This window comes from Pollachius pollachius (assembly GCF_949987615.1).
Source record: "Pollachius pollachius genome assembly, chromosome: 19".
Lineage (NCBI taxonomy): Eukaryota > Metazoa > Chordata > Actinopteri > Gadiformes > Gadidae > Pollachius > Pollachius pollachius.
In genome coordinates this window covers 523,250-538,607 of record NC_136952.1, presented here as the reverse complement: position 1 = coordinate 538,607, position 15,358 = coordinate 523,250, and the positions used below count along the sequence as shown (strand labels likewise).

The 15,358-nt window shown below is 52.0% G+C and overlaps 2 protein-coding genes across 2 annotated transcripts; one reads left to right on the top strand and one right to left on the bottom strand.

Moving 5' to 3' along the window:
* The first annotated feature begins 374 nt into the window (after positions 1-374).
* rhot2 (ras homolog family member T2) lies at positions 375-12,343 on the top strand. Its single transcript, XM_079757051.1, has 19 exons — positions 375-520; positions 2,033-2,091; positions 2,729-2,810; positions 2,886-2,929; positions 3,055-3,108; positions 3,678-3,730; positions 3,892-4,000; positions 4,099-4,200; positions 4,511-4,609; positions 5,303-5,411; positions 5,554-5,674; positions 6,288-6,372; positions 6,522-6,667; positions 7,200-7,300; positions 7,540-7,652; positions 8,210-8,290; positions 8,493-8,615; positions 9,964-10,166; positions 10,530-12,343. The coding sequence occupies exons 1-19, from the start codon at positions 484-486 to the stop codon at positions 10,642-10,644; spliced, it is 1,836 nt and encodes a 611-aa protein (XP_079613177.1). The 5' UTR covers positions 375-483; the 3' UTR covers positions 10,645-12,343.
* A 1,544-nt stretch (positions 12,344-13,887) lies between these two features.
* On the bottom strand, positions 13,888-15,141 carry h1-0 (H1.0 linker histone). The gene has a single exon (XM_079757363.1). The coding sequence runs from the start codon at positions 14,879-14,881 to the stop codon at positions 14,279-14,281; it is 603 nt and encodes a 200-aa protein (XP_079613489.1). The 5' UTR covers positions 14,882-15,141; the 3' UTR covers positions 13,888-14,278.
* Between the last annotated feature and the right edge of the window lie 217 nt (positions 15,142-15,358).

The window sequence follows — 15,358 nt, the reverse complement described above, 5'->3', positions numbered from 1 at the left end:
ACTAGCTGGTTATCAGTCTGGGTGTAATGAACCTTTGGTCACTAGCTGGTTATCAGTCTGGGTGTAATGAACCTTTGCTCACGACCTGGTTATCCCCTACCTGGTTGAGCTTGTAGTTTGTTTTAGAATTTTTTTATAAAAAGAAAAAATAAGTAGTAGAAATAGTTTTGATGCAAATTGTTTCATCGACTGTATTTTTTTGATTAAATGTTGGTACTGTAATAGGTTTTTACAGCCCATAAGGTTGATGCGTGTATTATAGGTCATTATCTATATATCTTTATCTATATCTGTATCTGTACTCCCCATTTCCACCGCTGGGAGGCGCCGTTTGCAGTGAGTGACCCGGAAAGCCACCGCAGTTTCACCTTGGATGTTACCGGTTTGGAATGGCTCACATCTTGTGGTGCGAATTTGACGTTTAGAACTAGATTAAGACCCGATAAATTCACACACAAATCTGTTGTTGAAACCGGAGGAAGCATGAAACGAGACGTGAGAATCCTTCTGTTGGGAGAGCGTAAGTCTTTCCTCCTGACGCGTCAAAAAGCTAGCAGGCTAGTAGCAATAGCAGCTAGTAGCATTAGCCTGCTGACTTCAAAACTTCCTGCAGTCAGTTGTTATGAGGGAAAGTGTGTTGGAGATATCTTAATATCTATACATCTATATATCTATATATCTCTGATGAGGGAAAGTCGCATGAAGTAAAGCCTGATCGACATTGGTTTCCTTATTGGCTAAAGATGTAGTTATACCAATTACCATAGGATGTCTTTCAAGTACACCGACTATTTGAACTACTCATTTTATATTGGTACACTCAAACTGATCCATCAACGGATACTGGCTCAAATGTCCTCAATTCATTAACTAAACCATAAGCACATGTCTAAGGCTCACTTCATATACACCATATGACGCTGTCAGTAATAAATATAATCTGCTGTCACTAGACGTTGTGGAGTCCAGTAATGAATGTCTTTCCTCCAAAACAACTTAACCTGCTCTGTCCTCCCACTAAGACATCCTCTTACTAAGGTTGCTCAATCTGGGCCTCACTTAAAACGTTCCTTTAGTTTAAAGGGCCGTTAATCCCATCTCTTCAAAGCGGGCAAATTATATTTATTGTTGACAATGACAACTCTATTGTGAGTTTACTAGTTCTCCTGTCTTTGGATGCATCTCAGTTCTGGTTGACTATTTATTCAGCAGTCTAGTATGACGACGTATGGACCTCTGTTGCTGTAGCAGGTTCTCCTGAACATGAGACGCTATCACATTTCTGTTTGATTCCAGCTCTTATCAGAGGGGGTGTGTGTGTAACCGAACACCCCTCAACCACCAACTGACGAGATGATTCAATGTCACACACTGTTGCAGTATAAAACTCATTATACCTTGAAATGTAGCATTTCCCATCCCATGTATTCTCGGATATCAAAGCATATCTCATTATGAGATATTTGTATTATTATATATATCATTATGAGGCTGACTGTGAACTGAAGACCACCAGAGTCTGTCTGAAGCCCCCAGCTCCTCTGACTAAAGACCACCAGAGTCTCTCTGAAGCCCCCAGCTCCTCTGACTAAAGACCACCAGAGTCTGTCTGAAGCCCCCAGCTCCTCTGACTAAAGACCACCAGAGTCTGTCTGAAGCCCCCAGCTCCTCTGACTAAAGACCACCAGAGTCTGTCTGAAGCCCCCAGCTCCTCTGACTAAAGACCACCAGAGTGTGTCTGAAGCCCCCAGCTCCTCTGACTAAATACCACCAGAGTGTGTCTGAAGCCCCCAGCTCCTCTGACTAAAGACCACCAGTCTGTCTGAAGCCCCCAGCTCCTCTGACTAAAGACCACCAGAGTCTGTCTGAAGCCCCCAGCTCCTCTGACTAAAGACCACCAGAGTGTGTCTGAAGCCCCCAGCTCCTCTGACTAAAGACCACCAGTGTCTGAAGCCCCCAGCTCCTCTGACTAAAGACCACCAGAGTCTGTCTGAAGCCCCCAGCTCTCTGACCTCTCTGCTGTCCTCCACAGCCGGCGTGGGGAAGACCTCCCTCATCATGTCTCTGGTGGGGGAGGAGTTTCCAGACGAGGTAGGCGGCCCACTCCCTTCTCTCTCTTGACTTTGTTTGTGTATATACACCGCGATAAAATAGTTCCTGTGTTTTTGAAGTCAAATGACTAATTATATACATCTATGAATCCATGTATTGTATATTCATCCATACCTAGTTAGTTTTTACATTAATACGAACAACTAACACATTAAATACATCTATATATATATATATATATATATATATATATATATATATATATATATATATATTGTATGTGTATATAGATCTATATACTGTATATGTATATACTGCATATGTATCTATATACTGTATATATATATATATATATATATATATGTATATGCTGTATATATATATGTATATACTGTATATATGTATATCTAAATGCTGTATATATATATCTATATACTGTATATATATATGTATATACTGTACATTATGTATATACTGTATATATGTATATCTAAATGCTGTATATATGTATATCTATATACTGTATATATATATATATATGTATATACTGTACATATATATGTATATACTGTATATATGTATATACTGTATATATGTATATCTAAATGCTGTATATATGTATATCTATATGCTGTATATATGTATATCTATATTCTGTATATGAATCCATTCCCAGGTGCCCCTCAGAGCAGAGGAGATCACCATCCCAGCAGACGTCACTCCAGAGAAGGTGCCCACCCACATCGTGGACTACTCCGGTGAGTGGGCCGCCCCCCGGTGCAGTGTGCTTGTCTGTTGCCGTCCCGCTGACTTCCCCTTCTGTCCCCTTACAGAAACAGAGCAGACGGAGGAGGTCCTGCAGGCGGAGATCATCAAGGTAGAAGCCCCCTCCGTGGTTCAGCTCAGACTCATTAACATTATTAATTACGCCGCCCACACTCCCAGACCCGTCTGATCAGTCACATGACCCTCTGTCACATGACCCTCTGTCTCCTCCCCCAGGCCAACGTGGTGTGTGTGGTGTACGACGTCACCAAGGAGGACACCATCCAGAAGGTCAGCGTTGCTACGACAACACGTTGCCTCATCGGTCAAACCCCGCTGTCACTCTCTTTCACTCTGTCACTCTCTTTCACTCTGTCACTCTCTTTCACTCTCTGTCACTCTCTGTCACTCTGTCACTCTCTGTCACTCTCTCACTCTCTGTTACTCTGTCACTCTCTTTCACTCTGTCACTCTCTGTCACTCTCTGTTACTCTCTTTCACTCTGTCACTCTCTTTCACTCTGTTACTCTCTTTCACTCTGTCACTCTCTTTCACTCTGTCACTCTCTTTCACTCTCTGTCACTCTGTCACTCTGTCACTCTCTGTCACTCTCTCACTCTCTGTTACTCTGTCACTCTCTTTCACTCTGTCACTCTCTGTCACTCTCTGTTACTCTCTTTCACTCTGTCACTCTCTTTCACTCTGTCACTCTCTTTCACTCTGTCACTCTCTTTCACTCTGTCACTCTCTGTCACCCTCTGTCACTCTCTTTCACTCTGTCACTCTCTGTCACTCTCTGTCACTCTCTGTCACTCTCTGTCACTCTGTCACTCTTTGTCACTCTGTCACTCTGATTTCAGATCAAAACCAAATGGATCCCTTTAGTCAACGGAAACGCAGAGAAGGGAAACAAGTATGTAGCTGCTGCTGTCGTGTGTGTGTGTGTGTGTGTGTGCGTGCGTGCGTGCGTGCGTGCGTGCGTGCGTGCGTGCGTGCGTGCATGCGTGTGTGCTGGTTTGGTTCCCAGCCCCTCCTGGTTGTGTGCTGAGGTGTTTCTCCTCCTCTGTGCTCCAGGGTTCCCATCATCCTGGTGGGGAACAAGTCGGACCTGCGCTCTGGGAGCTCCATGGAGACCATCCTGCCCATCATGAACCAGTTCTCTGAGATCGAGACCTGTGTGGAGGTAGTGGTGGCGGCGTGCGGCGCCCGTACTCTCATCTCCTAGTGGCCGTTGCCAGGGCGATAACGTTTCCTAACTCGCCGTCCATTTCTCTCCACAAGTGCTCCGCGAAGAACCTGAAAAACATCTCTGAGTTGTTCTACTATGCCCAGAAGGCCGTGCTCCACCCCACAGCGCCGCTCTACGACCCGGAGGACAAGCAGGTCAGTGTCCGCTCCTCACAGACCAGGTCTGGTCAGCAGGTTAGTGGTCCCACAGACCAGGGCTGGTCAGCAGGTTAGTGGTCCCACAGACCAGGTCTGGTCAGCAGGTTAGTGGTCCCACAGACCAGGTATGGTCAGCAGGTTAGTGGTCCCACAGACCAGGTCTGGTCAGAAGTGAAGTGTTTCCACCAACATCTGGTTCCTGATTGGACCCTTTGGAGGTGGTCCGTCCGACCCTCTGTTAACCTGACCCCCGGGCTGTACTCCTCTGCCCACGCTGATGACCACTTCCTGTCCCCCCCCCTCTCAGCTGAAGCCTCAGTGTGTCCGCGCCCTCTCCAGAATCTTCTACATCTCCGACCGCGACAACGACCGGATCCTCAGCGACGTGGAGCTCAACCGCTTTCAGGTCTCAACTCATGTTCAAACTGCACCTGAACTACACTTCTGTTTACATCTCAACCACAGTTCACGCCTCTGTACTCTGCACTATGACAATAAAGTTTAATCTGAATCTGAATCTGTCCTCACCCGTTCCCCCCCCCTCATCCGTTCCTCCCCCCTCACCCATTCCTCCCCCCTCACCCGTTCCTCACCCGTTCCTCCCCCCTCACCCGTTCCTCACCCGTTCCTCCCCCCTCACCCGTCCCTCACCCGTTCCTCCCCCCTCACCCGTCCCTCACCCGTTCCTCCCCCCTCACCCATTCCTCACCCGTTCCTCCCCCCTCACCCGTCCCTCACCCGTTCCTCCCCCCTCACCCGTTCCACACCGTTCCTCCCCCCTCACCCGTCCCTCACCCGTTCCTCCCCCCTCACCCATTCCTCACCCGTTCCTCCCCCCTCACCTGTTCCTCACCGTTCCCCCCCCTCACCCGTTCCTCCCCCCTCACCCGTTCCACACCGTTCCTCCCCCCTCACCCGTTCCTCCCCCCTCACCCGTTCCTCACCGTTCCCCCCCCTCACCCGTTCCTCCCCCCTCACCTGTTCCTCACCGTTCTCCCCCCTCACCCGTTCCACACCGTTCCTCCCCCCTCACCCGTTCCTCCCCCCTCACCCGTTCCTCACCGTTCCCCCCCCTCACCCGTTCCTCCCCCCCCTGCAGAAGGCCTGCTTCGGGAACCCTCTGGCCCCCCAGGCCCTGGAGGATGTGAAGACGGTGGTCTGGAAGAACACCAGCGACGGGGTCCAGGACAACGGCCTCACGCTCAACGGTAGGACAGGGTCCCCCAGGTCCGCAGACCGCCCCCCCCGGGCCAAAACGTTGGTCAGTTCGGTGTGCCTTAAGAAGAACAACAGTCAAGGGTTTCTCCATGCTAGTCCCATTCATAAACAGGACTAAACGATCCCCCCCAGGGTTCCTGTTCCTGAACACGCTCTTCATCCAGAGGGGCCGGCACGAGACCACCTGGACCATCCTCAGAAACTTCGGCTACGATGACACCCTGGAGCTCACAGACGACTACCTGTACCCCCCGTAGGTCTGCTAGACCCCCTGTACCCCCATAGGTCTGAAGACCCCCTGTACCCCCATAGGTCTGAAGACCCCCTGTACCCCCATAGATCTGAAGACCCCCTGTACCCCCATAGGTCTGAAGACCCCCTGTACCCCCATAGGTCTGAAGACCCCCTGTACCCCCATTAGGTCTGAAGACCCCCTGTACCCCCATAGGTCTGAAGACCCCCTGTACCCCCATAGGTCTGAAGACCCCCTGTACCCCCATAGATCTGAAGACCCCCTGTACCCCCATAGGTCTGAAGACCCCCTGTACCCCCATTAGGTCTGAAGACCCGCTGTACCCCCATAGGTCTGAAGACCCCCTGTACCCCCATAGGTCTGAAGACCCCCTGTACCCCCATAGGTCTGAAGACCCCCTGTACCCCCATAGATCTGAAGACCCGCTGTACCCCCATAGGTCTGAAGACCCCCTGTACCCCCATTAGGTCTGAAGACCCGCTGTACCCCCATAGGTCTGAAGACCCCCTGTACCCCCATAGGTCTAAAGACCCCCTGTACCCCCCGTCTTCTCGCTCTCTCTCGCCCTCTCTCTCTCTCTCTAAGTAGCTTGTTTGTGGTTGTGTGTTGCTAGGCTACGGGTTCCAGCGGGATGCACCACGGAGATCAATCACCTGGGACACCAGTTCCTGCAGCGGCTGTTCGACAAGTACGATGAGGTGAGTGACAGGCTCCGACATCCAGTCAGCACAGGGACGTCCCGCCCCTCACTCGTCATGTGACCAATGGTAACAGGACAAAGGCGCAGGATAGAGAGCAGCAGCCTGTGAGGTGTATACAGTAACAGTGTCTGTGTTCCCTGGTCCAGGACAAGGACTCGGCCCTGTCCCCCGTGGAGCTGAGGAACCTGTTCTGCGTGTTCCCCTACACGCCCTGGGGCCCCGAGGTGTTCAGCTCCGTGCCCACCACTGACCAGGGCTACCTCTCCCACCGCGGCTACCTCTGCCAGTGGACGTAAGTCAGGGGCGACTGGGGCTAGTGGGGGCTAGGCCGGGGCTAGTGGGGCTGGTCCACTGGTCCGATGGTCCTGGCCGATGGTCCTGGTCCACTGGTCTGATGGTCCTGGTCCAATGGTCCGATGGTCCTGGTCCACTGGTCCGATGGTCCACTGGTCCGATGGTCCTGGTCCACTGGTCCGATGGTCCTGGTCCGATGGTCCACTGGTCTGATGGTCCTGGTCCACTGGTCCGATGGTCCTGGTCCACTGGTCCGATGGTCCACTGGTCCGATGGTCCTGGTCCATTGGTCTGATGGTCCTGGTCCACTGGTATGATGGTCCTGGTCCACTGGTCTGATGGTCCTGGCCCACTGGTCTGATGGAACACTGGTCCGATGGTCCACTGGTCCGATGGTCCACTGGTCCGATGGTCCTGGTCCACTGGTCCACTGGTCCTGCTCCCTGGACCTCATCCACCACTCTGTGCTCGTTGGGTCTTCCTGGCTCGGGTTTGACTCGCCTTGTCTAACGCCTTGTCTCCGTCGGCAGGCTCTCCGCCTACCTGGACGTCCACCGCTGCCTGGAGTACCTGGGTTACCTTGGTTACCCCATCCTCGCCGAGCAGGACTCCCAGACCACCGCCGTCACAGGTGTGTGTGTGTGTGTGTGTGTGTGTGTGTCACACTGATGTCGTGTGGTGTTGTGAGTGCAGAAGGGGGGAGATGTTGTCTGGCCCTCAGATGCTATAATCCGGGTCTTCTGATAAACTCTCGCTCACCCTGGATTAGCCTTGTAATCCAGTGGACCTGTACACCTCCATCTGTTTCATGGTACTGTGTGTGTGTGTGTGTGTGTGTGTGTGTGTGCGTGTGCGTGTGCGTGTGCGCAGTGACCCAGCAGAAGGACCTGACCCAGCGCACGGTGTTCCTCTGTAAGGTGATCGGGCCGAGAGGAACCGGGAAGACGGCCTTCCTGCAGGCCTTCGTGGGCCGCAACATCGTGGTACGACCGCCCCCTGAGCCTCAGGGGCCCCTAGAGGCCTGGACCCTGCTGAGGGGTCAGGGGCCCCTGGGGGCCTGGACCCTGCGGAGGGGTCTGGGGCCCCCAGAGCCTCCTGGACCCTGCTGAGAGGTCAGGGGCCCCTGGGGGCCTGGACCCTGCTGAGGGGTCTGGGGCCCCCAGAGCCTCCTAGACCCTGCTGAGGGGTCTGGGGCCCCTGGAGGCCTGGACCCTGCTGAGGGGTCTGGGGCCCCTGGAGGCCTGGACCCTGCTGAGGTGTCTGGGGCCCCTGGGGGCTTAGACCTGCTGAAGGTGTTAGGGGCCCCTGGAGGCCTAGACCTGCTGAAGGTGTTAGGGGCCCCTGCTAGGTCCCCTGCTAGGAACTATCTCTATCCAGTGTAAGGCCTTTGGGTAAAGCCGCTGCTGAATGATATCCATCGTCTCGTATTCAGTCAAAGCTTTATCGGCACGGAAACGTCCATCAACGTTGGCAGAGCGGCAGAGGTGAGGAGGGGCGTGAGGTGCTAGACGCTGCAGTAACAGGAGGTTCTCTTCCTCAGCTCCAGGGGACAGGCAGCCACGCCCTCTCTCCCTACACCATCAACACGGTGACCGTCAACAACCAGGAGTGCTTCCTCATCGTGAGTACCACGGACCGCTAGCTTCAGGAACCAGTTCTCAGGACCTCTCTGGTCTCAGTGGAGGGAGGACGGAGTTATACAGAGCCTCATGACGAGGGCATTCTAAAGTAAAGCATCCTCTGGTATATTATGGTCAGGATTCCTTATAGGAGGGCCCCTCCCGATGTCTACCCTGCATCATGACCTTTGCCCTCTCTCACAGCTGTACGAGGTGGACGTGGAGACGGAGTTCCTGAAGGCGTCCCACGCGTCCTGCGACGTGGCCTGTCTGATGTACGACGCCAGCGACCCGCAGTCCTTCGACTACTGCGCCAGCATCTACAAGGTCTGCCCGAGGAGCAGCCCGCTGACTCATCAACCACCCATCCACCTCTGGGACCAGGCTTTTAGCTTCTCTCCTGGAACCGTCTCCATTTGTGTCTTTGTCCATGATGTCTGTCTAATGTACAGATCTCTGTGTCCATGTACAGATGTCTGTCTAATGTACAGATGTCTGTGTCCATGATGTCTGTCTAAGGTACAGATCTCTGTGTCCATGTACAGATGTCTGTCTAATGTACAGATGTCTGTGTCCATGTACAGATGTCTGTCTAATGTACAGATCTCTGTGTCCATGTACAGATGTCTGTCTAATGTACAGATGTCTGTGTCCATGCACAGATGTCTGTCTAATGTACAGATGTCTGTGTCCATGATGTCTGTCTAATGTACAGATCTCTGTGTCCATGTACAGATGTCTGTCTAATGTACAGATGTCTGTGTTTTTTCACTTTGTGGGTTCATGATGCTGGTGATGCCACACTCGCTTGTCTACATCTCCTGGTTGCATTTAGGATCCTGACTGTATATAGACTATATAGTTAGGGTCCTGACTGTATATAGACTATATAGTTAGGGTCCTGACTGTATATAGACTATATAGCTAGGGTTAGGGTCCTGACTGTATATAGACTATATAGTTAGGGTTAGGGTCCTGACTGTATATAGACTATATAGCTAGGGTTAGGGTCCTAACTGTATATAGACTATATAGCTAGGGTTAGGGTCCTGACTGTATATAGACTATATAGCTAGGGTTAGCGTCCTGACTGTATATAGCTAGGGTTAGCGTCCTGACTGTATATAGCTAGGGTTAGCGTCCTGACTGTATATAGCTAGAGTTAGCGTCCTGACTGTATATAGCTAGGGTTAGGGTCCTGACTGTATATAGCTAGGGTTAGCGTCCTGACTGTATATAGCTAGGGTTAGCGTCCTGACTGTATATAGACTGTATAGCTAGGGTTAGCGTCCTGACTGTATATAGACTGTATAGCTAGGGTTAGCGTCCTGACTGTATATAGCTAGGGTTAGCGTCCTGACTGTATATAGCTAGGGTTAGCGTCCTGACTGTATATAGCTAGGGTTAGCGTCCTGACTGTATATAGCTAGGGTTAGCGTCCTGACTGTATATAGCTAGGGTTAGCGTCCTGACTGTATATAGCTAGGGTTAGCGTCCTGACTGTATATAGCTAGGGTTAGCGTCCTGACTGTATATAGCTAGGGTTAGCGTCCTGACTGTATATAGCTAGGGTTAGCGTCCTGACTGTATATAGCTAGGGTTAGCGTCCTGACTGTATATAGCTAGGGTTAGCGTCCTGACTGTGTACTCTTGTTGATCCCCGGTCTCTCCTTAGCAACACTACATGGGCAGCCAGGTGCCCTGTGTGCTGGTGAGCTCCAAGGCGGACCTGGCCGAGGTGAAGCAGCTCCACGGCACCACGCCCGCCCAGTTCTGCTACAAGCACCGCCTGCCCCCCCCCATGGCCTTCTCCGTCCTGTCGCCGGACGCCAGCGCCGAGGCCATCTACACCAAGCTGGCCTGGGCCGCCATGTTCCCGTAGGTCCCCCGGCAGCACGGCCCTCAGGAGGGGCAGGTAGGGGCCCCCCCGGACCCCTACCTGCCCCTCCTGAGGGCCTCCTAATGTGTCTCTAATGCCCTGCAGTAGGGCCCCTGGGGGTCCTCAGTGTCTCTAATGGCCTGCAGTAGGGCCCCTGGGGGTCCTCAGTGTCTCTAATGCCCTGCAGTAGGGCCCCTGGGGGTCCTCAGTGTCTCTAATGCCCTGCAGTAGGGCCCCTGGGGGTCCTCAGTGTCTCTAATGGCCTGCAGTAGGGCCCCTGGGGGTCCTCAGTGTCTCTAATGGCCTGCAGTAGGGCCCCTGGGGGTCCTCAGTGTCTAAAGGCCCTCTGTGTCTCCCTGCAGCCACCTGAACGGCTCAGAGCTGAGCGGATCCTTCTGGCTCCGCGTGGCGCTTGGTGCCGCCGCCGCCGCCCTGCTGGGCATCGCCCTCTACCGCACCGCCGGGCGCCATAAATGACCCCGTCCCCGGCGGGCCTGCTTCCTCCTCCTCCCTCTCTCTCCCCCCCCCTCTCTCTCCCCCTCCCTCTCTCTCTCTCTCCTCCTCTCGCTCTCTCTCTCGCTCTCTCTCCCCCCTCTCTCTCTCTCTCGCTCTCTCGCTCTCTCTCTTGCCCCGCCCCTCAGCCTGCAGCCTTTCCAAACCAAACCTCCGGACCCCGGCCCCTCCCTGACCGGCCTGGCTCTGCCCCCGCCCCAGCCAGGCCCCGCCCCGACTGACCTAGCTCCGCCCCCGCCCCAGCCGAGCCTCGCCCTGGCTCCGCCCCCGCCCCAGCCGAGCCTCGCCCTGACTGACCTGGCCCCGCCCCGGACTGAGCCCCGCCCTGACCAGCCTGGCTCCGCCCACACCTGGCCTGCGTACGGGGCCTCTCGCTGGTCTCCTGCTATGGAGGCTGATCGGGGGTTAGCCCGATCGAGGGGCTTCATCAGAACAGGGAGGACCCCCTTCCGTCTGACCTCTGTACGCTCCCCATAAACAATAGCATGAATGCCAAATAGTGAGCAGGGTCACATGACTCTGCGGGGTCAGCTGACCTGCATCCAACCAAAGGGTCGCATGCCGCTTTGTCCAGGGGTGAGGTCCTCACTGAGGTCCTCCACCCACTGACGTCATGAGCAGCCATCGTGATGTCACTTCCAGGAAGTAGAATAAATGCTGCTGATTGGTCGAATGGGGCATTTCCACCGGCGGGTGTGCTTCGGCCCGGCACACCTTGGCCCAGGGGTGACGGTGCGGTTTGGCCCAGCTCAGTTACGGCTCGCGTTTCCACCGCCGACAGTAGCCTTATGGTAGGGCTGGGGAGTACTGCAAGATGAGTACGGCTCATCACGGCTCGGTCCGGACCACGCCCACTTTTTGCAGTAGAAACGCCAACCGTGCCGCACCTTGCCACCTTTGCATACCGACCCGCCACCGCCGGTGGAAACACGCCATAAAAGAAGCCTCCGCCAGTAGTCCTGGTTAACTACTATAGTTATAGTAGTTAACCAGGACTATGGCTATAGTAATTAACTAACAAACTATTACGGTTATATTAGTTAACTAACTACTATGGTTATAGTAGTTGGAAAAGTATTAGAAAAACTAAAGAGCTGATGATATTATTCCACAGAAGTGAGGAGGTTTGAGATATTGCTTTGCGTATAATTTAAAGGTGTGACAGCTTTGCTTATGCAACAAACTTTGTTGGTGCGTTGATCTCGTTTATAACGATACAACTGTAAGCAGTGAAGGACCAGGTTGAACTCAGCAGCTCCAAACATTTCCAAACGGCCCACGTAGGAAACAACTTCTAATCCTCTGTTAATCCAACGCAGAAACATGAACTTGTGGGTTTTCATTCAGTGGATCTTTAGTCAGGGACTGGTTATCAAACCTTTCTGAAGTCTGAAGTTGGCTGTGAATTCACCAAATTACATGCTAACTGACCTATGACCAGTATCACAGCAAAGCAAGAAGGAGAAATTCAACAATGGCATTTTATATAATTCTATATCATTGTCCTCAGACATGCTGTGTTTTTGTTGACATTTCAGAGGCCAATTGCATTTGTATATTTTAATCTTTTCTTCAGACTATGTATGGCTTTATTTTTCTAATTCTGTGTGAATGGCTTGTGTCGACTGAACTCTGATCAATCAGTAAACTTTTATCAATTGCACATCTCAGATAAAAGAGCATTTTATTCAAAAGTATGTCCATGCAAACCATCTTAGAAATAAAACAGTCAAAGTCGATGGGGAAAGATGGATACGGTTCTCACAGGCCGACCCCTACTAGAAAACAGCGGAGGCATAGACTTATACTTGTATAGTAGTGAACTGCATTTCAGCTGCATATCAACACAATGCTTTTATGTAACACCATAATTAATTATTATTAATTAATTATTTCATCCTCGAGAACACGTTAAAAAGTGTAACAAAGTGTGCAGTTCATTGACGTGTTGATTGGTGGACGCCGCACTTATACATCAGGTGGTATGATGATGAATTGAACCCTGATGCACCTGAAGAGGTGCTTGATTCAATTAAAAAGTCATGTAGTTTGTACTTCTTTGCTACAACTTATACTTGGGGACGGTGTAAAAGTGTCAGTGCATGCCCCACTACGGAGGGGCCAAGAGGTAAATGAGGATGCAAAGGCAGCTCTGCAGACCAGCGTGTCCGGAGCTGTAGGAGTGCTTTAGTGTCCATATGAAAGGGAAGGGAGAGCCTCCACCCCTAAACTACATGCTAGTTCCGAGGCCTCCGGAGTAGCGCGGTGCTCCAACCCCAGCGGAGCTTGTCAGCAGCGCTGTCTTCTGTCAGACGTAGCGGAGGTTAACCAAGGCTCTCGGGGTAAGTGATGCTCCCTCTACGGCAGTGCTTAGTTACTGTCGTCACTGTTACCATGTATCACTGCATTGACGGCATAGCAACTTGCTGGCCTACTGAACGTTTTTTATTTAGTCTAAATAATTTGCTTGAAATATTTGCTGAGTTCTAATCCAATATATTATTTTTAAAAATCCTGAATGTTTTGTTCTTTGTTTTTACGGAGATTCAAACTCAGTTCATATTCGCGTCCACATTGCGCTTTCCCTTGTTTGAGATGCGAAACACCATTCCGAAGCTCCACCACACGATGGCGCTGCTGCGCGTCGTTGAAGGAAAAACACGCGTCAACGAGATGTGTGTGTACTGTTGTAGAAGTAGTAAAGTTATTAAGGCTGGTTTATAGTCCTCCGTAAGGTGCTAAAGTTGTATTTTACGAGTAGTAACAGCAGCAGCATCAACGGTGATAGTTTTTTTTTTGATACGGTAAACAAAGATGGCATCATAAATGCATCGCTGATGATCTTCCTGAACTCCCGGTAACCCCGCGATGAGTGCAGGTCTGGCCCCGGGCGGCAGTGTGTGGACCAGGGGAAAAGGGTTCCTGTTATCACATACCTATCTGGATTAAGGATATTTACACCATAGCTCTTAGGTTTTATTCTCTGTATTGCCTCGTTGTAAACGATTCGTTGCCCGTTCACCTAAATGTATAAAATAATTTATTTATTAGTTTCAGACGCACCCCGGTCCACGGCGTTAATTTGAGTTTTTTTAATTAGTTTAGTTCCACTTTAGGACTGCTCGACTCCTCAGTCAATTCATTCATCATTCATCCAAGAAATATAATAATTAATTTGTTATATTAAGCTAATGAGACGCAACCTGGTAGAAGATAACATGTTATTTATTACATTATAAACAGTGTTTGAAATAGCTAATTCAACACGATGGTTTTTATAGGGCTTGATATCGGTCATTAGACCACTGGACACACATATTAGACATTAGAAATGTACAGTGCAGCAGTGAACTCGACGCCTTATGAACCCATCACTATCGACCGCCCCGTGCTAATCGATAAGTCATCCATGATCAACTTTAACTTTAAGAGGTCAAAGGAGGACCTTAAAGATCAGGAGAATTAAATGACATTATCACCACAAGACTCACTGTCCATCGCCTGCAAAACATCAGGACTTCTGAGGAGACCATACAAAAATAATACATATACAAAACATTTCTCAAAGTATGTACAGTTAGGGGTCTGAGTCTCTTCTCTACTTCTTCTTCGTCGCTTTCTTTGCACTCTTCTTCGCGGGCTTGGAGGTCTTCTTTGCGGGCTTCGGCTTCACGGCTTTCGCGGGCTTCGCCTTCTTAACCGCTACTTTCCTGGTCTTGGCCGCCGGCGCCGCGACCTTCTTCGGGCTCTTCTTGGTCTTCTTGGCCGGGGACTTGGGGCTCTTCTTGGGCTTGGCCGGGGACTTGGGGGCCTTCTTGGGCTTGGCCAGCTTCTTGGGCTTGGCGGCTTTGACGGGGGACTTCTTGACCCGGACGGTTTTGGGCTTGGCCGCCCTCTTAGCCGGGTCCTGGTCGCCGCGGACCAGCTTGAAGGAGCCGGAGGCGCCGAGCCCCCTGGTGTGGCGCACCGACCCGCCCGCCTCCATCCGCTTCAGGGCCAGCTTGATCTGCAGGTCCGAGTTGTCGCCCACGCTGAAGTTCTTCTTGATGAACTTCTGGATGCTCTGGCGGGAGGACCCCCCGCGGGCCTTCTCGCTCTCGATGGCCTGCCGGATCATCTCCGAGTACTTGGGGTGCGAAGCGGGCTTCCTGGGCTTGGGGGTCCGCTTGGCCTTGACGGGGGTCGTGGTGGTCTCCGCCATGTCGGCTCGGGGTGAGTTTCTGTTTTACGCTTCACTGTTAACGGTCCGCGGTTCAAACGTCCCGGACGGAGCCGCTCCGCGTTTCGTGACCAGCGGCGGTGAAAACACTCAGAAATACGGGCTCGTTCTGGAACGTTCCGGTTCACGGGATCGACCCCGTTCTTTCGGTTCTCTTAGTTCGTTCGGTTCTCTCGGTTTTGGGGTTATTTGGGTTCTCTCGGTGTGTCTCTCTAACGGACGGTGTTCCTCGCGCCGGTCCGTGTGAGTGTCTCTCGCTCCTCGAGCGCCTGTGCGCCTATGAAGGCTGCGTGCGGACGTGATTGAGAACAGCGACTGGCAGCAGCTGATGAGGCGGACTCGGCGGATCTCGCGCGGTCCCGTTTGTGTTTCTTCGTCCTCGCTCTCAAGGGAACCTGACACGGTGTGGACCGGGTCCGGGTCCCGGGGCGGACCGGGTGCCCGGGGCACAGACCCGGC

What these genes read in the sequence shown, in the direction of transcription:
- h1-0 (XM_079757363.1), bottom strand. Translation starts at nt 14,881, where the DNA reads ATGGCGGAGACCACCACGACCCCCGTCAAGGCCAAGCGGACCCCCAAG.
- rhot2 (XM_079757051.1), top strand. Translation starts at nt 484, where the DNA reads ATGAAACGAGACGTGAGAATCCTTCTGTTGGGAGAGC. An exon ending in CCACATCGTGGACTACTCCG is followed by an intron (nt 2,811 to 2,885) that starts GTGAGTGGGCCG and finishes GTCCCCTTACAG; the next exon opens with AAACAGAGCAGACGGAGGAG. An exon ending in AGATCGAGACCTGTGTGGAG is followed by an intron (nt 4,001 to 4,098) that starts GTAGTGGTGGCG and finishes TCTCTCCACAAG; the next exon opens with TGCTCCGCGAAGAACCTGAA.